This window comes from Macrobrachium rosenbergii, chromosome 51 (genome assembly GCF_040412425.1).
Source record: "Macrobrachium rosenbergii isolate ZJJX-2024 chromosome 51, ASM4041242v1, whole genome shotgun sequence".
In the NCBI taxonomy this organism is placed as follows: Eukaryota; Metazoa; Arthropoda; class Malacostraca; order Decapoda; family Palaemonidae; genus Macrobrachium; species Macrobrachium rosenbergii.
Window position 1 is genome coordinate 54,854,404 of NC_089791.1, and position 27,048 is coordinate 54,881,451.

General features: G+C 37.2%; 1 protein-coding gene across 2 annotated transcripts in view; it reads right to left on the minus strand.

Annotated features, from left to right (window-relative positions):
- The window catches only part of Ube4A (Ubiquitination factor E4A), a 93,636-nt gene that overhangs the window by 20,521 nt on the left and 46,067 nt on the right, over positions 1–27,048 (minus strand). For both annotated transcript variants that reach the window (XM_067095563.1, XM_067095564.1), the window contains 4 exons: positions 21,830–22,050; positions 12,300–12,512; positions 9,823–10,017; positions 2,060–2,754 (listed from right to left, as the gene is read on the minus strand). In XM_067095563.1, coding sequence (XP_066951664.1) covers positions 2,060–2,754; positions 9,823–10,017; positions 12,300–12,512; positions 21,830–22,050 — 1,324 coding nt within the window. The remainder of the gene's footprint in view (positions 1–2,059; positions 2,755–9,822; positions 10,018–12,299; positions 12,513–21,829; positions 22,051–27,048) is intronic.

Below are 27,048 nucleotides of genomic sequence, written 5' to 3' on the forward strand. Positions count from 1 at the left end.
GAAACACCCATAGTAAACTTAAAATACAATAAACTTCCTCAAAGCAGAGAGCAGAAATACTTACAAAAATAAATAAAAAATACTGCCATAACAGAGCACCACAAACAAATTAGTATTGTGTGTAGTTAGTTATAAATGATTTGTTTAACCAGACCTCTGAACCCTTTTAGGGTTCTTCTCGGGCTGGAAAGTATTGTGTGTGTAAACAAACTTTTGTTGAAGGTATCACCATACCTTCAACAAAAGTTTGACAGTATGATGAATACAACAGCCTTTCATGGTCAGTTGGTGAAGGATTTTGCATGTGAAATAAGAGGAGCTGACACTGACTGAGAAATGCCATAGCAACTCCAAAGGCTTACTGTATTGATTATAAAACAGACTAGACCTATTTGAAAATAGAGGTACTATTCTGTGCTGGAATAGCATAGTCTGTGTAACCAATATACAGCTTTTACCTCGATGACTAGTGCAAAGAAATGACACGACACCAGTAATGCTTGACTGTTTAAGCTCAGAAGAATCTAATCTATAAATAACCACATTTAACTGGTATAAATGTTATGTACTGTCAATCCATGGTAACAATTATGGTCATTATTCCTTCAGAATAACAACAGGAATTGTCAAAAAACCAACACACTGAACAAACAGCACCTGTTATTCTAAAACAGATGCTGTCAGGATTTTCTGCAGTATAATTTTCCCAACATCTCTGCACTACAGTGTGTATAGTATTCAATTCATAGGATTAATATGTGCAGCATTAACTCTTGCATCCCAGCATAAAATTTAAAAGTTGTAATAAGATGTATATACAGAAGGCAGCCATGATGGCAAATATACTGATAATATTTCTTGATTATATGTTCAGACAAGACACCTACAATTTGTTAGAGGTATGTAAAATTATTTATCATTAGAAAGCTAATGCTTTGAGCTGTTTCATATAATTCTAAACACTATCTTAAAAGCAAATGGTTCAACATGAGAAAGTGACTAAGTAAATTAATTTTAAAAAGTACAAGCAAATATTCACTGCAAATTATATACAATTTTTATCTTTTTCATACTATATAAAAACCTAAAATATTCCTGAATTATGAGAAATACAAATATTCATATATTCTAGGTTCGCACAAAACATGCCACATGCTCTGTTGTAAGGTACTAACCAAAATGTATCTGTATATCAATTGTTTGTAAAAAGCTTTGTCTGTAAACTGTTTTGATGAACCAGACTAATAATTTTGACTGAATTCACCTAATCTAATATTTTTTCATTACTAAATAACAATATAAACTTTACTAAATCAGAGGGAATGCATACTAACTATATTTAGACTTTAAACTCTGACAAATAATACAAAATGTGACTTGCTTACCAACAACCTTACAAATCAGTTTTGGCAATACTGTATCTTGGTTAACTCAACACTTTTGATTGAATTGTGCTTATGCAATGCTTTACTTATATAATTTTCCTAAACAAGGTATATATACTATAAAAGCAAAACATTCCTGATGTCTACAAAACATAGTTCAGCTTCAAATAGAGAAAAAGTGCAAAAACAAGGTCCCACCTGTTACCTACTTTTACCCACCCAAAGAATACACTTACCATCTTTTCAAAGCCAAAACAAAAGCTAATGCTTTAAATGGATGGTATTTTATTAGGTAAAAACATTCAATCAATAATAAGGCAGCATTCTGGTGACATGGCAAGGCCACCAAAGTTTCTCAAATATATGGTAGAGTACAACCAGAGAACCAACAAGGTTTTTTTTTATTAGGTATATGTGCTAAGGAGAACATTACGCTTTGCTCAAATTATGCTGTAAAAAGGAATCCTCCAAATATGCAAACCTATAAATGGAGTTCATATATCACAGTTAGTGTTAACATTTCTCTATACAATTTACTGACTTCATTTACATTCAAGCATTATTATTATATACTGAAAATGGCTCACAGCCAAGCTTGACTTAATTTTACTGCCAAATCAGTTAATGTAATGTAACTCATTATTTTCTGTTTAACATCAAACACAAAAACTTACATAGGTCTGCGGTAGTTAAATTTTTCTTCAAAGGCCACACTTTGCCCAGTCATCTCTATGCTGACAAAGACATGAATGAGAGCTTCAACAATATGACCTGAGGCAGGATGATTAAATAAGATCTGTTCACGATAGCCAGTAAACAATCCTCCAGTGCTACCACGATCTGGAAGTAAAGTCTCTAAACACTCTGCAAGATGAGCTCGTAAATGAGGGTTGTTCATTCGATTGGGAGAGCCCATAAATACTATTATAAAGGACATGAAATGAGGAAGAACTTGTGAGGCTCCACTGGAATCAAGTAGAGCAGTATTAAATCTCCTTACAGCACTAATTGTTTCAGTTAAAGTCTCTACTAAAAATTCTGGAATGCACTGGAGATAATAATGAACTTTATCATCATCTGGTAATGGCAACGTAACAGCCTGTAAAGATGTTGGAAGGCTCTTTTGATCAGGGGGTATTAATGCAATTTGAACTAGCCATTCTGCTGACACTGCCAAAAACTGTAACAATGCTTCTGCCATGTTTGGCTCAAATATTGCTGCCTTAAAAGACAAAAGTTCAGCTGTCCAAGTTTCCATGTGACTGTGCATCCTCTCAGCAGCTGGAGAACCTTGAGCAGACACTTCTTGATACTGATGCTGTAAGCGGGATAGGTCTTGAGACAACCTATATAGTTTTTGTTGAACAACCTGAAAAAGCATAAAAAAAAGGCTTCAAGCAATCAAGCTAATAATCAAGTCAAAAGTACAATCTATGTTTGACTTCTGTAAACTAGTTTTCTTTGTGCTTTTATTAAAATATATAACTTTAAATCCCAAAATAGCTAATTTTTTATCATAATGCATCATTCACTCTACATAAGGTAAGTACTTCAATACAGAAATTCCTTTTGAGGTCCACAACAACTGATACATCCAAACAAAAATCTGGCACAGACATCGGTAATCTCATAATCAGAATTAACCAAAACACTTCAAAATTACTTGATCAATCATGTTCAAAGCATCATCAAAATTTCATTAATTTTATGTAAGTTAAGATTAGCCACTAAAAGAACAAGTCAGTGACACTGGGTCTCCTAGAGAAACACTGTTCAGTGAAACGTTAACTTAATTCGCTGAGGCAAAAGGAAACAATGTTTGTGAGAAAAAACAAATTCTTAATTGCATCTCAAACAGGATGAAGAGTACCCACTGAAACTGACACATACATTTTACAGAAAATATCAAAATATGCTAGTTTTCTGGAATCAAAGATTTAAATTTGTCACAGCTTTTAAAAAGTGCATAAAAATTAGTGCACCTTCGTCCTAGAGACTAATTTGTCAGAATGGGATTTTTGTTACTTGTACAATTTACGTATCACAGCTCCTATTTGCCAAATAATAGGCCTTGAAGACCTTGCACTGCACACACATAAATCACCATCTGAATATCAGTATGTGGTCTTTATTGCTTTTACACTTTCTATATTTGTGAAATATAAGCTTTAAAGGCATGTTTATCAAATGTTTACAAATCTTAAGTTACCATAAATGTAACTAAGTTTATACTTTCCCTCTGGTCTGCACAACTTAATTAACCTAATATTGTTATTGATAAAATTAAAGTGCTTATTATTCCTTCAGCTCACCAGTATTGTTATTGTTTCTCTTTACTTCCCTTTGTATTCCTCAAGATACCCTTGATAATAAGCAAATACAAAGGCAGGACTTCAATATTCTGAGGTACTTGTCTATGCTTAACAGGTGAAGGACTAGTAATCCAAATACACCACCACCTCAACTTATCAGATATGTCCCAAACCAGAAAAAAAAATTCTTAATGGAATAATGCAGTAAGTGAGCTAGGCAACAGATCTTGAAATAAACACAACCGATACTTGCATGTCTGACTTTGTAATTGTGGTTTCATTAATTCCTGGGTAACTAATCCATCATGCCCAGCTCAGTATCTCTCTTCCACTCACTTGAACTGTTGGTGTGTGTTTTTCTGCATTATACAGTATAGAGAATACATTTTAAACCAAAATATGATCTTTTAATCCTGGTGTAATATCAAGCTAGTCTTTGGGGTGTTCGTGCTGGACTGCATTTTCTCCATCTTTAAATAACCTATAATCGAACTATTGCCAGGTTAATATAGTTTCCCATTGGATGGGTCGATATCATACTCGGCTAGCACTTTGCTAGACCGGCATTCGATTCTCTGGCCGGCCAATGAAGAATTAGAGGAATTTATTTCTGGTGACAGAAATTCATTTCTCGCCATAATGTGGTTCGGATTCCACAATAAGCTGTAGGTCCCGTTGCTAGGTAACCATTTGGTTCTTAGCCACATAAAATACGTCTAATCCTTTGGGCCAGCCCTAGGAGAGCTGTTAATCAGCTCAGTGGTCTGGTTAAACTAAGGTATACTTAACTTGAATCCATATGAACATTTCCTTTCTTTTTTTTTTTGAGAATGAATTTTCAGCTTACATCACTGCAATTATTCTTAGTTGACAGTAAATAACATACATACATACTAATGCATAAAGTGCAATTCTTAATGTAAATGCTAGTATTATATATAGTATCTTGAAAATTAATATATATATATATATATATAAAATGCATCTACAAAGCTAATGCCGACATACGTACTTGTAATCCTACAATTCCTGACTGACTATGACAAACTTAAAATTGTTCATTTCAATGTTAAGTGGAAAGTTTATGCATTAAAATTTTAGTTTATTGTGTACAAAATTGTATATCAAATGGCAGAATATAGTACAAATGCTACAGGACACAAAAATCATATATACAATGTTCAAATGATATCAGTGTTTTTTTAACAATGTTATTCTGCCTATCATATCACCATTTCCTACTGCCAAACTTATGTACTCACAATATTTTTTATCGTTGTTTCTTTTTATTATAGTTTCCTTAAATGAAGAATGATGTACATACCCAATTTTCTTTTTGTATTCACTCCCAACTGAAACTAAAACAATGTAAATTCGAAATGTCCAGCCATACAAACTACTTGGAAAAAATTATCCTGTTTTAAAATTATATATACTGAGTTATGGAAAGATTGTTTATAATAAATTTTCTTTAAAAACGTTGAAAGAACTGTGTAGTAGATCAAAATATAGTGCCACCTCAACTTAACCTGCCAGTTGAAGGTCTGCCCCTCCTGATAAGTAACAAAAATTAGCAAAGATAACCTGGGGCCAGCCCACATAGCTTTAGTTTATAGATATACCTTATAAAGTAATTAATAGCCTATCCTAACTAGTATTATGTGACTGTCATTCAATTTAAATATTTTTTACTTATATTTTAATTTCCAAGAAGTATCTGCTAAATGATTTGCTTCAAAAATATGTAGAGTGCAGTAAAGTAATGCAAAGCATAAGCCTAACAACAACATAATCAATTGCAGCAGTTCTACCTGTTTATAACACGATGTGGAAAATACACAAAACTTATACAGTATATAAAAAAAGGCAATACTGTAAGTATCTTTACACTCTGTTTCAACATAAGTTACAAAACATTATGCACTTACTGTGCCCTCCCTCTCTCTGGTAGTGTTTTTATCAATATTTATTTAATGCAGTACAGCATTGTCCCCAATAGAGCATTGTAGTGTTACGTACATATATTTTTTAGTCCATGTATGAGTCACACTAACTGTGTGTTTTCTTGCATTTCAGAGTTAAAATTCTCTTTTCATAAAGAATGTATTTGCTCACCTTTCTATGTTAAAATTATTTTCCTTAAAGAACTTGCTGTGTGTTTGTCTCTCTCTCAGTCTGGATTATTTTGTGTACAGGTATCACAATACTCACATTTTATAAGGGGATATTAATGTTATCAGAACTTTGAGTAAAATAACAGTATGCTGTGCAAAGTATCGAGAGGGGGTAAACAAGCAGAAATCCACAAGATTACCCACAAAAGTGCAGTTTACATGTAACAGACAAAAAATGAATTGAGAATTCACTTACAGTAGTATCTCGGACTTCAAACTTAATCCGTTCCAGAAGGCTGGTCGAAATGAGATTTGTTTGAAATGTGAAACAAATTTCCCCATAAGGAATACCTGTAAAGGGAATCAAGATAATTCATTCCAGCCCACCCAAAAAGTCCCCCTTTTAAAACTTTTTCTATTATTAATGTGTACAAAAGTTAAATCAAGAGTGTAAAGTATAAAACAGTACGTTACACAAAGTAAAATTTTTGAAAAATTTTGTGAAAATGGTGCATGGCAGTCTGGAATTGAGGGAGGAGAGATGGGATCCCCTTGAGGAAACCAGGCAAAGGCTGATAACAAAATCAATTTTATTCACATTTTGCAAGGATAAACAAAGGAATCGATAGTGTGTCTGTGTGCGTGTATGTTACGAGAGAGAGAGAGAGAGCAATCAGCATCTGACAGAGGTGAAAACAATTCCTCAAGCGTGTATGATTGTCGACGTACTTTTTACACTTGGATCTTGAGTGCAAGAAAGAGATTAATATGCCGCAACACGTCAACTTACTTTTGGCAAAGGCAGAATTTAACATTATAATCCAATAAACATGAGGATTTTGCAAACAAATACATAATAATCCAATAAACATGAGGATTTTGCAAACAAATATGTAATAAGTACAGAATACAAGTAAGAAAAGGAGAGAGAGATCAAATAACTTTTCACAAGGAAGTCATTTAAACAAACAATCCAAGGTGTGCAATGTGTTTCATGATGTGGGGATGAGTTACTTTTACTATGCTAAAAAATCGTAAAAAGTAAGTGTCACTCGATAGATATTTTACCGTAACAAAAATAAGTGATTTGGGCGAATCGTGTAAGTGAACGAAACGGGCGAAATGTAGTGAAAGAGAAAAATCATCCAAGCCTGGGCCCAGCTGGAAAGTCAGTAGTAAGTAGACCCCCATCTCCCACCCAATAACCAACAACAATACCCTCCCTCTCCTTTCTACTGTCTCACTCTGCAGTCCTGAACACTGGCTCAAGTAAGAATCTCTTTTGATTTTTTATTGTTACTGTATTGCATTTGATTGTTATTATATTGTATCATTATGTTGAATTTATTGCGAAATTCCCTTCTTTTATTTTTTTATGTAAATTTTTACTGCTTTTAAGTACATACAGTAAAGTTTTTACCGTCTCTTGTCCTTCTCTCTTCAACAGTATAAACACTCCCTCCCTATCCCTACAAAAGAGCAGTAACAGTGGGGGACCCACATAAATCAAGGGCATGAAGGGCCACATCCACTTGCTTATGCCCTTCATACTTCAGCTGTTCATGTTACATATCCATGGTAAAAGAAAACCAGCACTAAAACAAAAACACAAATTCCAACTCCTGCAGTCAGCAGGAGAATAGCAAGACATCTTCACTTTACAGTGGCTGAAGAAAAGTGCTCGGTGACAGCTGGTGGGGGGGAAGGGCTTCCTTCCCTCACACGCCCTCCTAATAAAAGGGTCTGGTTTGTATTTCCGTAGGGACAAACACAATAATTACTCATTCTTGTCTAAAAAGAATAAGCATAAAGTACTAGTTATATAAAAGAGAACTTTGTATCAAGTTTAATTTACAGGAAGTCCCCGGTTAACAGCCGAGGTTCCATTCCCGGCCGAGTGCCGCTAACCGAGAATCGCTGCCAACAAAAAATCAGCAATAATAGCACTAATAACCCGCTTAACGGCACCGTTAACTGGATATCAGTGCCATTAACTGGGGATCGGGCGCTGCTAACTGGAGATCGGACGCCACTACTGGAGATCAGCGCTGAAAATCCAGTTAACGCATCGCTTAGACAAGAACGGCGGCTTTAAACCGATCGCCGTTAACCGCTTAAAATGCCGAGCCTTTATTTTACAAAAAGTGTCTGTCATATGCCAGTGGCATTCGAGTTAAGCGCTGAAAGCGGAAAAAGTTTTTCAAAAAAATCCACATTACGTAGTTTTTAAGATTAAGAGTTCATTTTGGCTCCTTTTTGTCATTGCCTGAAGTTTAGTAATACAACCATCAAAATGAAAAAATATAATTATCATATATAAATATTGGAATATATGACATGAAAAAAAAATTTCATATATAATTGTATACAAACCGTGCTGTGAGCAAAGCAGTTCAAAGCTAACTTGAAGTTATTTTTTTTTTTCGTTGTATTGTGCACTAAATTGCAATGATTTTGGTATATAACAAATTGTAAAATGATCAAAGCAACACAGAAAAATATTATCACAAAATGATGCACATGAATTAACAGCTAGGGCTAAAAACAAGTTTTCTAAAATTCACCATAAATCAAATACTGTGTTGTGCTAGAGACTTCCTGTTTTGTTGAAAAATGAAGGTAAGTGATTGAATATTACTATAGACTGTAAGTGTTTTAACTTACAATTGCAGTTTTCGACATTTCGGTCAAGTTAAAAAAAGTTGACCAAAGGTCAAATTTTTATTTATCGTGATTTATATGAAAATATTTCAAAACTGACAAAGCTACAATATGGTTATTTTTTGTGGTATTTTACGCTGAAATTGCGCACATTTTCATGTATAACACTTTATGTAAGGCCTAATATAAACAGTGCGAAATTATGACAAGGTGACTAAAAATTCTGAGATTTTCAGCAGACTTACTGCACTTGGAGGGAAGGAAAAGTTTTTCAAAAATTCACCATAAATCGAAATATTGTGCTAGAGACTTCGTTTGTTGCAAAATGAAGGTAAATGATTGAATGTTACTAGAATGTAAGATTTTAGCTTAATTGTGTTTTTTCGACCATTTCGGTCGAGTGAAAGTTGACTGAAGGTTGAAATTTTGGCACTTATCGTGATTTATATGAAAACATTTCAAAACTGATAAAGCTACAACCATGGGTTGTTTTTTGTTACATTTTACATGAAATTGCACACATTTTCATATATAAAACTTTATGTAACGGCTAATATAAACGGGTGCAAAATTACGACAAAGTGACAAAAGAATTTCTGAGATTTTCGGCAGAGTTACAGCTGGACGTAAGGAAAGTTTTTTTTCAAAAATTCACCATAAATCGAAATATTGTGCTAGAGACTTCCAATTTGTTGCAAAATTAAGGTAAATGATTGAATGTTACTAGAATGTAAGAGTTTTAGCTTACAATTGCGTTTTTCGACCATTTCAGTCGAGTCAAAGTTGACTGGAGGTTGAAATTTTGCCACTTATTGTGATTTATATGAAAATATTTCAAAACTTATAAAAGCTACAATCATGGGTTGTCTTTTGTTGTATTCTACATGAAATTGCGCACATTTTCATATATAAAACTTTATGTAACGGCTAATATAAAACGGTGCAAAAATTACGACAAAGTGACGAAAGAATTTCTGAGATGTGTCGCTGATGCTTTGTAGTGGGAGAAGAAAGATATTTAAAATTTTTCGCAAACTAGGCCTATAAGTATTTTTCCGCGAATATTTAAAAAAACTTTTTGTAGTCGACGTACCGCACGTCCACTTGGCACCCGACAGACAATTTGAGTCGACGTACAATACGTCCAGTCGGTTAAAACTGATGCCGCCAGTAAGCGGGGACTGCCTGTACTTATAAACAGGAAAATGAACATAACTTCTGATCATATATCTACAAACATAAGTAGTCCCAACCACAAACTATCAATCACAAGAGAACCTGTCCTATCTAAAACTATATAACAGGAAAATTTGATTTCACCTATTCAGTTCACAACTTAACAATACAAACCTGAATCCCAAGATGAAGTGCTCGATGTGTCAAGAAAAAGCAGGAACTAATAAAGGAGTACTGTTTTGAGTGCAAAACAGGAGAATCATCAGGAGATGGAACAAGGGTAGTCTGCTTTCCTAAATCTCCTGTGTATGCTCCTGGAACACCATTATCATTGGACACTCTAGGTGCAATGCAATATGTGGGGTCAACCTGGAAAATATTCATCCACGAATGAACTCAAAAACAACTTTGGGACATTAAGAACTTTACCACAAATACACCCTCTCCCCAAAAACAATGTATAAGTGAAAGACAAGTAAAAAATATTAAGTAAATTATGCATGAATGATAAAAAAATTTAAGAAAGAATATGTAGGAAAAAATAAAGAAACAAAAAGTACAAACTATTTACTTAACAAGCATCAAGTGTAAGTATCACAAAATAAGGGCAATGCAGACAAAGTGCTATGAATATCAGAAGACCAAGGCTCAGAACCTCAAATGGCTTAAGGTTCTTGTTGAGCTCAATTTTACCATGCCACATCACAGCAAATTAGCTTCGTGCAATCAGATGGGAAAAAGGGGATAGGAGGGGAAGAAAGTAAAAGTAACATTATATTACATGGCCACATGATTTATACATTGTATGGTGCCCTTATCCAAAAAAGTTCTTGACATCTGATGTTAAAAATATACTTTACCCTTAAGAAAACTAATCTGGTCATTTTAATAACATCTATTGACAAAAGGACAAGAATCTTTATAATTTCTAATTAGCCTTAATACTACCAATTTGCATTTGCACACTGGTAACATACAAATTTTAAGCATTAACCCCATCAATGGGAGATTAAGATATAGTCCTGACTTGAGATTTGTTGATAATCAACTTACATTAAGTAATACCGATATCCTGTTTGATGTCTGTCTATATGTACATGATTTCTTGAGTATTCTAATATCATGAGGATCCTTAAAGAAGGTTCATTCCTAAACAATGATATTAAAATCAATAATAAATTCAATTTTTTAATTTTTTTTATAAAACAAGGGATTTTGATATACAGTACTTTGACTTCCAGCATTTTCATCTGATACACAAAAAAATAAGACCTTATGGGTCATCTGTTCACAGTTTTGTAGATTTGGTATTGTTTTATGAAAGAACTCAACTTTATGTTAATCAAAAGATTTTGATCAATACACAGTAGAACTGTAAAACTTATCAATAAACTTTGCCATAGGAAAACAATTACAATTAAGATTTCTTCTTAATTATGGATAAGGTATTTTACATATTTTATGAATAATGTATATATTAATAGAGGCTCTGACTTTTAACTTTTGATTCTTAACCATGTGTAAAAGAAAGTTGTATGACACAAAACTTTCAGCATAGTATGCTGCACCTAAATAAGGCTGCAGGCAATATGGTGTTGGTAACAATTCATAATTGTCCTTGTGTTAGACATTATATTAATGTACAGTATTTAAATCTCTACTAACAGTATTTAGATTTCTCTACTAATTTCATTTCCTTTACCAGATGCTTAACAGGTTTTACCATGTTTGGTCTGTGCCCATAAAAACAGGCGCCATGATGGAGTAACATACGAATTATTGCAATTCAAGTGCACTTTTGCTGAAGTTTGGCTCCATCATTATCGCTGCTTTTATTGTCACTCTCACTTTCCCTGCTTCTGATTGTTTGAGGAAGACAGTCTACTGTGAATATGCTGGGTGGTAAAGGTGAACTCAAATCACCACCAGCTCTTGAGTCTTGGTTGTAAGATATTTATAGTATTCTGTCTACATTACCTTTTATTTAGAGTGACTGTAAGCTTGATGTTTGTTAAATAAAATGTTTACAGTGCTCCCCAACTTTTACACAGGGATAAGTTCCAGAACCCACTGCGGAAATGCAAAATCTGTGAAAATACAGAATTCCCTCTAAAATACTTACAACTGCCAAATACCCTGAACCCCTTTAAACTAAAATGCTTGTAACTGCCTACTTTAACAGTTCACTGCCTAATTTAAGGAAAAAAAAAAAAAATTAGTGATAATTTCAAGAGATACGGTCCATAGAATAATTTGCAAATTGGTGAAAGTTCCTGCGTAAAAGTGAAATATATGTTCCACAAAGATCCGTGATAAAGGGAAGCGTGAAAAAGTGGGGGTCCACTGTTCTCTGTTCTTCTCTTACATGTTTTCTGAATCTTATATTATTTTTTTATAACCTTACATTATTCGTTGTTACTTGATATTTTTATTTATTTTTCACTTCTAAATTAATTGATCTTGGACTCTTTGTTTGCTATTTAAAGTCACAACTCTGATTTATGAGTTATTCTGTTCTTTCATTTGGTAATGCTTTCTTCCTTACCATGCTTTTATTTCATCCTATACTGAATCTTTATAAATATCTATACTTCAATATTACAAAATAAGCAAACAGCAAATTATCTCATATTAACCAGTAAAACACTAACCTTCAGAATCTTGGCAGATTTAATATCTTGGGTAAAAGGCTGAGCAAGCTGTAACATTACAGCACCAAGGTTGACCATAAATCCATCTGAAACAAATGAAGCATCCTGGAGCATTCTACCTGTCTGAACATGCCACAAACCACCACGACCACTGTTGTCTTCCAGACATTTTTCAATCCAAGTAAGTAACTTGTCTTTAGATTCTGGTGACACCTACAAAAGCAGAAATAAACTTTGAACAAAAATTTATAATACAAAAAATTTCTGTGTGTGGCTTTAACCTCACAGAACCTTTCATAAAATCACAACATACTCTTTTATAATATTGCTAAATACCTTGATAAACTGCACATTTCCAAGCACATCCTAGTACTGTATATCATTTGCTGTAACTGACAGTGGTATATATTAAAATCTTGTCAAAGTTTTTCTTCTTTTACTTTTGCATATTTCTAGCACATACAAAAATCATGGCAATGTTTTCAGTTTTTACTTTTTCATAAAAGTATTTCTATCTCCCTTTTTATTCATATTACCCCTATTCCTCACTTGTATACTTTTATAACACCTATATATCTGCCTGTCTATCAGATTTGACAAACATGTTTCCACAAGACACCTTACAATTTCAGGAATGCCAATTCCCTAATTGCTTTGGCTAATTCCTAACCCTAATCCTCTTACGTTGAATTCTTCACTTATCTAATCCTCAGCTCCCTTTTTGCTGGAATCAAGAATAGTCCAATTCATTGTTTTAAGATGCCATGCCCTTGTGAAAATAATGGACATCTGAAAAACTATTATTTATTTTTGAAGGGAAGTCATCACCACTGACAGATCCAACAGGAGTGGAAAAAATGCAGTGGTGAGTTGTGCCAGGAGGAACCACAGTTATTCAATGTTCCCATTCTGGACTGGGAACCCAGTACTGCCAGGCTGGCAGCTCCATTAGGTCTAATGTCGAGGTCTACCCCCACGAGTTGCATTCCTCCTAGGACATGGCTCATTACATGACCAAATACAATTTACTTAAGGCATTGCTAAATTTCTCCATCCGACTGCAGAGCCGAATCATCATCATCACAAAAAACATCACTGAAAGCACCAGTAGTCATGGCACCTTTATCCTGCAGCAGTTAGAAGCTTGCTAAATCCCTGTATTGGTGAAAAGGATAAATCTTACCTGACATCATAGGCCATACCTATGAACCCCCTAACCAATGTCTTACTCATGTAAAGCACCCAAATTAGTGTGCCTTTTGCTATTGCTGCATATACTTTAAAACTCAAAAGTTGCATTTTCTTTTGTTGTGTAGAAACCTTGCCATTCTCAACCTCATTCATAATCAGCAAACTTTTCAAGTTACTGTACTGGGTTATGTTGTCAATAATCTTATGGGACAAAGGTTTAACCTCGCTCCACAAGCCACCCTTTAAGATGACTGATGCATAGAGGCCCAAGATAGCACCCAAATCAGCAGTCTCTCTCTCTCTCTCTCTCTCTCTCTCTCTCTCCATTAACCACTCCCCAATCCTATCTATTTATGCCATGAGTTCTCTGGAGTGTCACGTGACCTGCAGCATTCGCCATCTTGTGAGACACTGCTGTTATGTCTTATCCCCTGCTCTTACTGTAGACGGACATGCCCGCAACACAAGGATATCCCAAGGTGAGTCTAACCAGTGCACAGGGCTTACGGCAACCTTATTTCCTTCTTCCTAATTCTCTCATCCTTCTTTTTGCCCAGAAACCTTCTCCCAAGTCCTTACCACGATATTCACGTGCCCTCTCTCTCCTACGACATCCCAAGTCCCACCTTGGACCCCATACAAACTCTCTATGCCAAAGCCATCTATCGTTTACATGTATAGTTTAATTCCAATTTAGGAAAAGTGATTAAAATGAGTCTTTACTGGCTGTGACATTCACGGGCATGTTGTTAGTTAATGAAAACTTAATAGCTCAGTTATATGGTGTTAGGGCTCCACTTCACACCAGTTCTACATTTAATTCAACGCCTCTCTCTTTCAGAGGGATGCTTTATTGTGTGTGACTCAAGAACTCAGCTTGCAAATCGTTAACCAATCTCCTCCCAAGTGGTGAACCAGAAAGAGAAGATTTTCCTTCACCACAGCACTGCCAAGGATTTATTCTTATTACTTAACATTTATATACTGGGGTTGTGTGTAACTATTTCATGACCTTTTGCTTATTATTATTTGTTACTAAATTGTTAAGTGTTCACTGATGGTAATTACGCCTTGAAGAGAGTAATTTAACTTAATATTTGATGTTTAATATTTCGCTCTCTATGTTCATTCATGTGTTTTGTTTTACTGGCAGCTATTTTATAACAGCCGTTGCGCTTAGGCAGGCTGTGACAGTAATAATAATTCTCTTAAAACTCTCCATCTTATAAAAAAAAAAAAAAAGGTATTTGCTCCCAATCTTTCCAAATCAACAATAACGTACTGTAGATCTAAGAGTGCCAAGGTCAAACCTATGGGCTGTTTTATTTTTGTTCTAGGTTTGATAAGTAAGCACCTTGGCTGTGTTTTGTTAAAAGGTTAATTTAGTTAAGTTCCTTTATATTTGTCTTAAACAGACTTTATGGGACTTTGGTTCCATTGTGGTAGTACAGTATTTTCACCATTTGTAGATTAACAAAAATGGGACACTTCTGCTTTAACTGCAGAGACTTGCATTCTCTCATGCATATCTCCATTCTCTCTCTGTTTTCAAAAGCACTGAAGTTATGTAGTCCTACATTTCTACATGTTAAGATTTTGACAATTAAAAAATTTTTAACTTTACAAATAATGAGTATTTTCATGAAATGCCCTGAGGAAAGTACACAACTACTGTATTGCAATTTAACATCTTTTAATTTTGATGATATGAAACCTTAATGTATTTTTTTCTGTGCTATACTGCAATATCTGCTGACAACAATACAATTACTTACTGGAAACAAACCAAAAATAGAAGAGAATGCTTGCATTCCTAATAGTAGTTTAACGCAGTCAAACAGGATGGTCACTGTTGACAAGGGTAAAACATAAACCAAAGCCAGATATCATAATTTGACTATTACACTTTTCAATCTAAACAATATACGGTCACACCAATGACTGCCTTGGGGGTAAAAAAGTATTTGGCTCTAAAGAATTCTTATATGGATGATGAGTGAATTGTCCTTAATCATCAGTATTCCTAACTGCATATTGCCAGCAGATAATTTTCAACTGAACAAGGTCTTAATGACGTCTGTTATTAACTTGTTGCCTACACATGCAATTAAATAGTCTTTAGCTTTTTATTTTTCATGATTTTCTATTAAAAATTACTGTTTTATCTTTTGAATACTGCACTTTGAGTAATTTTAATGAAGTGTTGACAATATATCTAAGACAATTGTTTGACAAATTCTTCAGTCCAGGTGCTATAATCCCCCTGAAATAAAGAGAGAGAATTGCCATCATCAAAGCACTTGTGAGCAGACACTCAGGATCCAGATCCTAAAAGCAATAATAGTCAGTATTCATGGTGTCTGATCTATGTACAGTGAGAAATGCAAGGTTTGGAGAATTAACTCACGTTAACAAGAGCATTAGTATGAAAGAATTCTAAATTTCTTTTAAAAAATTACATTTGTCTCACAACAAACATATTACTGTACTTATGATTCGTGCAAACTGCAATTTAGGTGAAAGGATATAAGCTAATAAAATCAATATCCACCTGACAGCACCTGGGACTGATCTAACTGATCTGAGCCAAAAATATTTTCTTTCGAAAACATATAGGAAGCTGTCTGAAACTGAAACCCTCATATCCAAAAGTAACTCGAGGGTTAGTAATTCAGATTATTTGAATTGCAAAGTCCACCCTCACATCAGAACTGACAAGGAATGCAGCTAGTCAAGAGACACATACTCCCAAAAGGTACTCCTACAAGTGAAACTGGAACAGGGAAAAGCACTTATCCATCAAATGCCACATAAACAAAAACTCTACACAGCACCTAATATACAAAACTCCCGAAGGGTCATAATGGAAATGATAAGTTTGGATAAGATGAAGATGTGAAATCTACAGAATTAAGAACCTAACCTGAGGATCCAACAATTAAGAGCCTAACCACTTGTGCACTGCATGCCTAAGTTATAAGCTCACAAACCCTGCATAACATCCTCAAAGCGTGCCATTAACATGCATCGCCATTCAAATGGCGTTCAAAAAGTAAAAAAAAAAAAAAAACTCTGATCTCCAGGACAAAAACCTTATCTTTGTTTGTAACTTGTTAAATTTCCGTTCCTTAAAATACATTAACTTGTATGAGCCAGAACAAAATGGAGTTCTGGTTTCTTGCTTCATATTTCTCTTGGAAGAAGTTTGGAAGGATGCCTCCTGACTCCCATGATTCCTGCTGATACAAATGAACTATTCTGGCATGGAAAGAAAAGCCCCTTTTCATCCTTGGCATGAAACAAATGACAGATAGGAAAACTGCAAAGGGACTTCACACCAGTTATCATCGAAAAATATCTCCATTACAAAGGCGTGGCATGCATAACAAAACAAAGCTGGCATAATCAACTCTGTTACCAAAGGCTATGTCCATGCACTTCCCACCATTATAAACTCTTTTACATTCACTTTTCCACTCATGGGATTTGACATGAAAGCTGTCCAAAAACTAGAGTACCATAGTAAAATGTTGGGAACTTGACTGACCTAGTAAGGACATTGCAACAAAAGGGTACATCAACAGTGCTATCAGGCTAAGCATATACCAGGAAGGTGCAACCATTCTGAAGGAATACCCTGAATCTTCCTGCCGAGGCTGTCTATGAGTGACAGTGGCTCTCCCAGAAACAAACCTCAGGACAATGCCTACCTTAATGGGTTCTGTAAGGGGAAAATGTTCAAAGAAAAGCAACCCAGGCTCTAAGACCTCATGCCTCCTGAACCAAAAGTTATAATGTCCAATCAGTCATGGAAGTAACCTTCTTGAGTACACTCCCCTTTCCTTTCTGGATATATCAGTACAGTATATCAAAGACACTGCCTACACCCTGAAAAGGTTCTGCAGTTACCTATTCAGTTTTTTTACACTAACACTGCAACACGATGAAATGCCTGATATTAAAGTCCTATGTATCAGTGCCAATACCCAATTAACACACCGTAAGTGGAAATCAGTGATTTTCGGCACCAAAAATCACCGATTTTCATCGCTAGTCAAGTGCCGTGAAACCGGATCGCCGATAACTGAGCCCGCCAATAACCGGGGACTGCCTGTAGTACCGCAGTGCTCTCACTGGGCACAGAACTCTCTCATCCTCATCTGAGCCTTGTATTTCCATCAGGCTTTTAATAGTGAAGGAACGAGGCCAGGGCTTGGTTGGGTCTTCATTCTTTGCTAAAAAGCCCAGGGTGAAGGAACATACAGCATCAAACTGAGAAAATCCACTCTCTTGTCAAGAGCATGCACTTCACTGACCTGTTGGCGGTCACTAATGTCACAAGAAAGAGGGTCTTCCAGGTAAGATCGCGTAGTGAAGCAGAACGAAGAGGCTCGAAGTGGAGTCCAGAGAGCCACTTCAAAACTATGTCCAGATTCCAAGAGACGGCCTCTTGCCCCTTGGACCTGGAGGTATCGGAGGATTTTATGAGATTGGACAGGTCCTGATTAGCAGAGAGATTCATACCTCTGTGCCAAAAAACCACACTCAACATAGCCCTGTATCCTCTGACTATAGAGGAGGACAGGCCCCTAGATGTCCTTAAGTACAGGAGAAATTCAGCAATGTCTATTACAGACGTCTTAGAAGATGAGATGTCATGTCTTCTACATCAGGCTCTGAAGATTATCCACTTGGCTTGATAGATTTTGTCAGAAGAGGAGCGCCTACATTTGGCAATAGCCTCTGAAGTTGCTCTTGAAAACCCCTTCTATCTGAGGAGTTTCCTGACAGTCTAAACCCTGTCAGGGCCAGAGTGGACAATCCTTGGTGGAACCAGCTGGGACTTCTGAAGGTTGATTAGCAGATCCAACTCTTGTGATAAACAAAGGGTCTTTTTCGATGACGATCGAAGGAGCCAATCGTCTATTAAGAAGGAGATGTTTATCCCCATCAGATGAAGCCACTTGGAGAGCAGAGCAAGGACTTGGGAGAACACTTGCGGGGCAATCGAAAGGCCGAAGCATAAGGCCGGAATCTGGTGCACTCTGTTGTGAAACACAAAACTTAGATATTTCCTGAATTCTAGATGTATAGGAATGTAGAAATAGGCATCTTGCATGTCTATAGTTGTCATCCAGTCGCCCTGGTGAATGGATGACATGACAGACTGACTTGCTTCCATCTTGAATTTTGTCTTTTTGACAAAAAAATTGAAGGCGCTTATGTCCAGTACTGGCCTTCAACCCCCTGATGCCTTGGGGACAACGAAGAGATGGTTGTAAAAACCGTCCAACTGGATTTCTCCGACTTCCTCGATGGCTGTCTTCTCGAGGAGGGCTGACACTGCTGGAGGGCCGAACACTTTGGATCCTACTAGCAAGTGGTCAACATGATAGACATGTTGACTAATGGGGGCTTCCCTGAATGGGATGGAGGCTGTTTTAGCAGACACAATCCACTCCTCCGCTCCTCTTGTGCTCCACCTCTCCCAGTAATGGAGGAGCCTCGCTCCTACTGGTACATGGAAGAAAGGATCCTCACTTCTGAGCAGCAGGCTTGGAAGAGGGCTTCTTAAAAGGTCAGGACGAGAAGCAGAGGTTCGTCCTAGGCCTAGACTGGGCTCTGGTTCTGCCACCTCGAAAGGGCAGAGGCTGAAGTGGAGCATGGGTCCTGGTACTCATTGATGGAGACTTCCTGGGAAGTCTAAACGAGCGAGCTAAAAGGTCCTGTGTACTTTTCTTCTGAAGTTCCGAAGAAATGTCGCCGACAGTAGACTGAGGGAAGAGGCGCCGGCGATCATGAGGAGAATACAATAGGGCAGACTTCTGACAAGCCGTGACACTCTTTATAGTGAACAAGCACCAGAGCTCTCTCTTCTTCAGTACTCCCACCGTGTAGAGAGAGCCTAACTCTTGAGAGCCATCTCTGATGCCCTTATCTGTGCATGACAGGTCGTTCAGCCGATCCGATGTGACTTCCTCAGGGAGCAAAGAGCAATTCTAAATCTTGTGGGAGCAGCCACTCCCAGTGAGGGAGCTTCTCTGGTCTAGTAAAAAGAATACCTCCAGTGCACAAGAAGAGAGGGAGGATAGCTGAAAGGAAGACTTCCCCTGCTCTCTCTTCTCCGAGAGCCAGCCGTCCAGATCATTGAGAGCCTCCCTAGCGGAAGATGAAAGCATCATCTTTGGTAACCTGGAGGAGTCAGAAGGAGGCTTGTCACTGATGAAAAATGTCGAAGCCGGGGAGGCCAGGGCCAGAGACAAGAGGAATCCTGGAAAGTTCTGCAGCAAGTACGTCAATAAAGCTTCATGGGCTGTTGGAGGGGAGCCCTGATCCACTTCACCAACTTCATCTTCATCCTCCGATGAAACAGGGGAAAGAATCAAATCTTGAGGGGGCTGGGCTGAAGAAGCAGGCTCTCTCTTGAGCAAATTTAAGATGTCTGCCAGCTGACGCTGAATGGGAGCTAGCGATGAGTCCGTTGTGTCTGCCTAAGGCGTCAGGATAGCTGTCGTCAGGCATTTGGCATCAGGTGCCAGACATGTCAGGGAAAGTGCCGAGCGTTCCAAGGAAGGCAAAGTCCATCCGTGAGCTAAAGTCTTGAGCACTGAAGGGCACTTGTGCGATGACAAGCTCTCAGGCGTAACTAGAGGAACAGGCACTAATGGGCACTCGGGCGCTACTGGGTGCTCGGGCTCTACCGAGCATCTGGGCGTTGCTGGGAGGTCGGTTGCTCTTGGGAGCTCGGGCGTTGCTGGAAGGTCAGTTGCTCTTGGAAGCTCAGGCGCTACTAGGCACTCGTGAGACAACGAGGAGTGTCTCAAAGCAGACAAACACTTGGGCTCACACACAGGATACACTGGAGAAAAGCATTCTGAGGAATCCCAGAAACTACATGAAGGCTGCTGCAGGAGCTCCCTAAATTTCTTGTAAGGCACTGGAAGGGAGCAGACCATGTCCGCCGCAGGCATTTTCAGCAGCCGCGATTCATCATTAAAGCGCCGGCAGCGCCTATTCTCAGGGCTGGAAGCCTCTGAACTCAAGGATAGCCTGCTCACTTCCGTTGTATGCCTTTCCAACGGCTATCCTTTGCCGCGACCTGTGAAGTTGCAACAGGTCCGACTGAGGTGATGACTGCCCTTGGGCAGACCCTACTGACCTCCCTTGGGCTTCCAGTATGACTGCTCCCAGGTGTAGGGGAGTATGCCAGTGACCTCTGCCTATGGGCGTCGGCTGGACGATCAGCCGCCACCTCCACTGACACTTCACTAACACTAGCACTTTTTTCCACTTTGTCCATAAGAACATGCACTGAAGCACCCCACTGGGTCACAGTCCTGTATCCACAATTAACCCCATCTTGACATCAAAATTACGCACGAGTTTCAGCTTGAGGCTGGCAATGGGGTCGGGTTTGGTCGTGAGAGAGCTGGGTAAAGGAGTTGGTTGAATAGTCAGAGAATTGGAACAGGTGACACGGTGGGAGCATGCAAAGGTAAAGCAGGAATATCATCATCAGCAGAACTAACTATGATCTTGCTATTTACTGTCTCTTTTTTGGCTCTAGCGACCTCCTTACGTTTCCTGTCTCTGTCTAATTTCGCTAAATGAGACCCCAAAACCTCCTATTTTCCAGCATTCCACTCTGAACATTCGTCACAGGTTCGATCAACTGAACACTCTTGTCCCCTACATTCTACACACATAGAATGAGTCACATTTCTCTTTAGTAAGACTAGTACTGCAGACTTTGCTGCAACAGCATAGGCCACCAGCACTAGAGTCAGACATACTAGGCTAAGTCTAAGAAGTCAACAATTGTGTTATAATGTAAGTCAAACTGAATAAAAAGCATCCTAAACTGAAAATTAATGGTCTCGCTAAGAGAGAACCTACCATAAATACAAAAGCCATAGGCTATCAATACTTCACCCCAAGTAGAATCTCAAAAGGAAAAGTGACAAAAGCCAAAATTTACGCTGACTGCTCACAATTGAACCACTGCTGGAGCCGGCAGAAAAACAACTGAATCTCGCTGTTGAAGTTGTTCCTCTCTTATCCCGAAAGTGGGAGGGGACCAGTCATCTAAACTACAATAGTGCTACCGGGAACTTCAAAATTTTTGAGCTGCTAGCAAGTGAAACTATAAGCAATGTAATTACTTGGTAAGTTACATATATAAAAAGGCTATTTATATATGCAGTACCAAAAAATTTTTACAAAATCATTAAAAGAAATCTGGGGGTCACAGGTACTTCACTGAATCTTCCAACCACTTTATAAAAACATCTGATTCTACCAAAACTATTCTTGGCCTAAATATCAATATAATGGCTTACCTTTAAGAGTGCATAAAAAAGTTTATATATTCTTCCATTTATTTTACTCTGGGCCTGCCATATACTATTTTCTGTATCCTTATGGGCTTGATTTAACTTTGAAGAAGGTTTCTCAAAAAATTCATTTGACTGTCCAAAGTTCTTTGGGAGACATGAAATAGCAAGAAGACTTCCAAGAGGTGTGTAATGATAACCACGACCTGTTCGATCCTGAGAAAATTCTGAAAGAAAGTGTTGATCAAGGTCAATTAAAAGATCAAGGGCATACTATAACATCAGAAAGAATTATGACTCAATAGATATTAAGTACATCAGCCAGACACTGGGGCTTTGTATGATAATTTGACAAAAGATAATAACAAAAATAAAGGGAAGAGTAAACATTTAAAAACCATTTATAATAGCATACACTCAGCTTATTCTTGAAGGAGTTACTCTTACAGTTCCCCCCCAACAGCTCCATACCACAGACCAACCAATATCAAAGTATTCTCTCATAGGTGGTCTTGGCCAGAATAGTGCCTCTCTGGCAGTGATAGAGTATTAAAGGAGTCATGGCAAGAGGGTCTTTCCCTTGCCTACAGCATCTACCCAGTTTTCCCATTCATCCTCCTAATGCAGATATGGCAAAAGTGCACTGGTTAGCCACAACACCTATTAATCTTTGGTCTCATGAAACACCCACTCCAGCAACCATGTTGTGGAATATTTTCACAGCTGAAGTGCTGTTGATGATGAAATGTTGCAGTTTTTGCTGAGGAAAGCTAAGCATAACTGTTAAATTATGCTAGCTGGTGCATCCTTCAAGGTGGGGATTTTGGATCAGGCTACTAGGCTATGTCATGCATTCTCTTTTTGCTGTTAACTTTGACATATTTTAAATCTTATTTTTATTACTGAAAATCATTAATCAATTTTTTCCTTATGCAGTATGTAGACAATTTTTGCTAAGGAGGAAAAGGGAAAATTAATTTTTGTAGCCTATCTTCGGTTATGAAATGCTAAGGGTGACTTGCAGTTTCCCGTGTGTTCTACTTACAGCTTAGTTTTACACTAGGTGTCCATTTTTTATTTATATCAATACTGTGATTTGAAAACATTTTAAAACGAATTATGTACTATACAAATATCCCAAGTTATCTTTAATATCATTGGGTTTTGTGTTGTATGGGAATGGAAAATGCATTTTGGTGGATCTACTCTTGGTATGCATTACTCTGCTGGATAGTGATGTCACAATTTTTTTGTAAGAAATAAAATTTGGCTCCTCCTCCTGGTTACTGATATTCAGCTAAGTTTCAATTATAATTAGTTACCAGTGTAATAATGGGAGCTATAACACATTTCATTGCAATAGTTAATAATCTGAGGCACAGTACCATACAATATAATATGGGTGATACTTGAATGTCAGTTTGTTAAGCACTTTTCAAAAGCTTCAGAACACATCTCCTCAAGTACATATTAACTAAATAGTCAATATTAACTTAAAGCAAAGCATCAATCAATGTAGCTTTTTATATGGTATTTTAATTTAGTTTTGTTTGGCTAGCATTCACTATAAAAATACGCTAGTCTACATGTGTCAGAAATACTCCTGAAATTCAAAATTGAACTTACAAGGATAAACTTGTTAAAAAACTTAGTAACTATTTTAGATGTGCCACCCAATAGTGCATCCTCAACTTACAGCACCACCGACTTACAGTGATTCAATTTTACGGCGCTTTTTCAGCGCTAGAAGCGCCATTGACTGTGCTAACAGCAAGAATAGGTATCAAGTTAATGGTGCTTATGGCATTCTAACTTGATGCAACATAAAGTTATGGCAACAAAACTCAAGTTACGGTGCTGTAAGCGCCATTAAAGCGCCAATAACAGTGAAAAATCAACGTGAATAAGTTCATATAAGTGGTATGTTATATCTCATTTGCTAGGTTAGTTCTTAACAGAATACCAGACCATTACAAAGCTGTACTATTACAGTATTGCAATACCTGTAGGTCATGTATATCTGCCATCATTGTACTGGTTGCTTAATCAAATGTCACGGTCACACATTTGTATAACACATTTTTTATGATATTCATGGGTTTTCTCTCGTTAAGATAGAGATTGCTCTTCTTTATTTGTTGATATATTAAACTATTTGAACCTGGTTTTTGTACCTCTCATTATTCACAATTTAAAGGGATGACAACAATAATTGTATTATCACTAAAAGAATGTTACCAACCTGAGTTTGTTCTTATCCAGGTCATACTAACACTGTCAGTCTGTTACATACCGGTGTGCATTCCATTTACTCTCGCATCTGACTGTTTCTCATGGTTTTTGTCTCCCTTGCTATAGGGCTGCTAATAAGCTCAACCCAAAGGTTGCTCTTCCCATTGCAAACTGCATAATCTGCCATTTGCCAATGGGATGGCACATACCACCCGCCATAAACATATGGTATAAACCTGAATTTAGGTAGTAGTTGGACATGTGCAAAATAAGCAACATGCTCCTGGCAGCAAACCATGAAAGAAAGGCTTGCTTTAAACTAGCCCTTGTGTCCAGAGGTTTTAAAAAGTGTAGGGGAAGGAGAGTACATCCTCCCAGAAGAGCTCTAACAGAGAGTATGTCCCTCTTTTTCCAAGCAGATTCCATGTCCACGTCCTGGTCAGTATGCCAAGATATGTGTTATGACCCTACACAAGGTCAATTAGGGTCATAATCTCTTGCGGCATCTGTTTTAAGAACAGCATCAATCATCTTACATCCCTAAGATTCTCTGGTAGCAAATGGCCGGCACTGGGTCAGCACATTATTTTTCTCTCACCGACTCCTCTCACTGAAAACTAGACTTTATTTGCAAATTTAACGAAAGTATTTCAGCAAAAACTACGGTCATGAAATGGAGTGACTCGCACCCCATATAAATGGAAACCATAACTAGAGGAAATTCAGACTCACAATCCATAGAATTAACGATTCTAGACCAACCAATACTAGTGACTAACACCCTGGTCACCAAACAAAATAAAAAGGTCACAATTATTCTAGACCAAAATAAATGTCACAGAGTATGTTAAACACCACCACTTCCAAAATATTCGTCCTCACAGGACAAACCCAGAATCCCTGTTAAAAGAATCCCTGTTAAAAGAACATACAGGTTGACCATCACTAATCCGGCATCATTGGGACCTAGAGGGTGCCGGATTAGCCAATTTGCCGGATTAGCCATTTATTAGGCTAGAATACACGAAACACAGTAGCTAAGCACCTCATCCTAGAACTAAAATATCCCATAAGTCAGTACAAGTTGGTTAATAAAGAAAAGACAATTATCAAATACAGGTAGTGCTCGAGTTACAATAATTCAACTTACGATATTTCGAGTTTCGATGGGGTTAGCAATTAATACCGATACAAAATATTTAGAAATATTTTTAGATTTAACAGGCGCAGGCAGGCGAGAGAGACCAACTTACAATAGACCAACTTCTTTTCCTCCATCTCTTTATTCCATCTGCTAGTTAAAAAGTAAAAGAGAATGATAAAAGTATTGTTAGTAACGTTATACTCTTGCGTAAATAGGTACAGCCATAAACAACCGAACGGGAAACTGTTGTTTTGCTAATAATCGTATCGCATAACAACTGTTGTGCTTGTATTTCAACCATCATACGGTAATACACAATTACTATAGTTGTTACAAATGACGTTAAGTACTGTACAATAGGACTGATATATTTTTTACACTATACCCTTGTTCGCTTTGGAGAAAAGATCAGCAGGGAAATATACTGCTACAGTAACTTTACGCTGCAAGTTGTAGCTGAAGCTGAGAAAACAATATTCAAGCTGCTAATGACTATCAATTATCGTGCATTGGCAACATGGATGAAACTCGACCATAAATAAAACTGGAGAGAATGTATTTTAATCAAAACTACTGGTCATGAAAGAATACAAATTACTACTGTTTTCCCGCCGATTAAAGATAAATACGTAAAGCTCGTATTATGATGAAATCAAGAGAAAATAGCGAACGGAATCTTGATTTTTTTTACTAAAAAAAAAAAAAAAAAAAATGCCCCCAAAACGGCCAGCCGCGATTCCCGCAAACGTCATATATTAACGAAAAAATAGCCAAATCAATTTCACAACGAGACCTATTTAAGTTATATTTCGACTTAAAAACACTTCGTATAACAAAAAATATCCTTGTCCCAAATAAATAAACTATCCATATTCATTTACGCTAACTAGAAGCAAGAAAAGCGCTTTGAACTTGGTTAAATCTTGGCGATATCGATTCCAAAACAAAACATTGATTGCAATTTATAATACAAAAAGCAATATGAGAATATACTAATTGGAAACAATGTAGTAAAGCATAACTTTTTAAAAGATCCATGAAAAAGATGCACATTCGTTATGTTGATGTTTGTATAATGCTGTTAATATGTGAATAGAGTTCAGTATAATGTAGGCTAGGCTACCAGTTTGTTGATGCAGCACACTGCACCACCAAATCGAAGCAGCCGGCGAGCGAGTTAGCTCAGCGACCGGGAAATTTGAAAATTAGTGCGTAAACATTAGAAATTACTCTAGCCGAAATTTGTGCCGGATTACTGATTGTTCCAGACTACTGATTGCCGGATTAGTGATGGTCAACCTGTATATATTAAAACCTGAAATGGTGTTCAAAGAAAAGACATTCAAAACAGAAAAATGCATAATGGAGAACAGAACAGGAAAATGCATAATGGAGAAACAGAGGAGTTTCACTGCGACACAAAACTGGGTGTTCCACATAATGTCTGAAAAAATATAAGTGTTAATGAGTTATCTTACTCACTTCCTATGGCCGCAAATAAATGATCTCACAGTGGCTGTTCCTATCCACTAGCACTGCACATGTTCCTCTCATAATATACCATTAGAGAGTGCACATATGCACGCACACACTTAATAACCCCTCCGCGGAAACGTGACGACACTGGTTCAATGTTCGAAGGATTATATACAACGCTTCCATCAATCTGTCACACTGCCTCCAAGCATCTTGGCTATGATCAGAAAGCACAAATGAATGCATCAGATACCCACTGTATCTAACTGTGGAAACCTCCAACATCAACATAAATGCCACCTGCACAAGATATCCCTTTCACAGGCCAGCACATAGTCTGTCAAAAGACTTAATATATGGGTATTCAAGAATT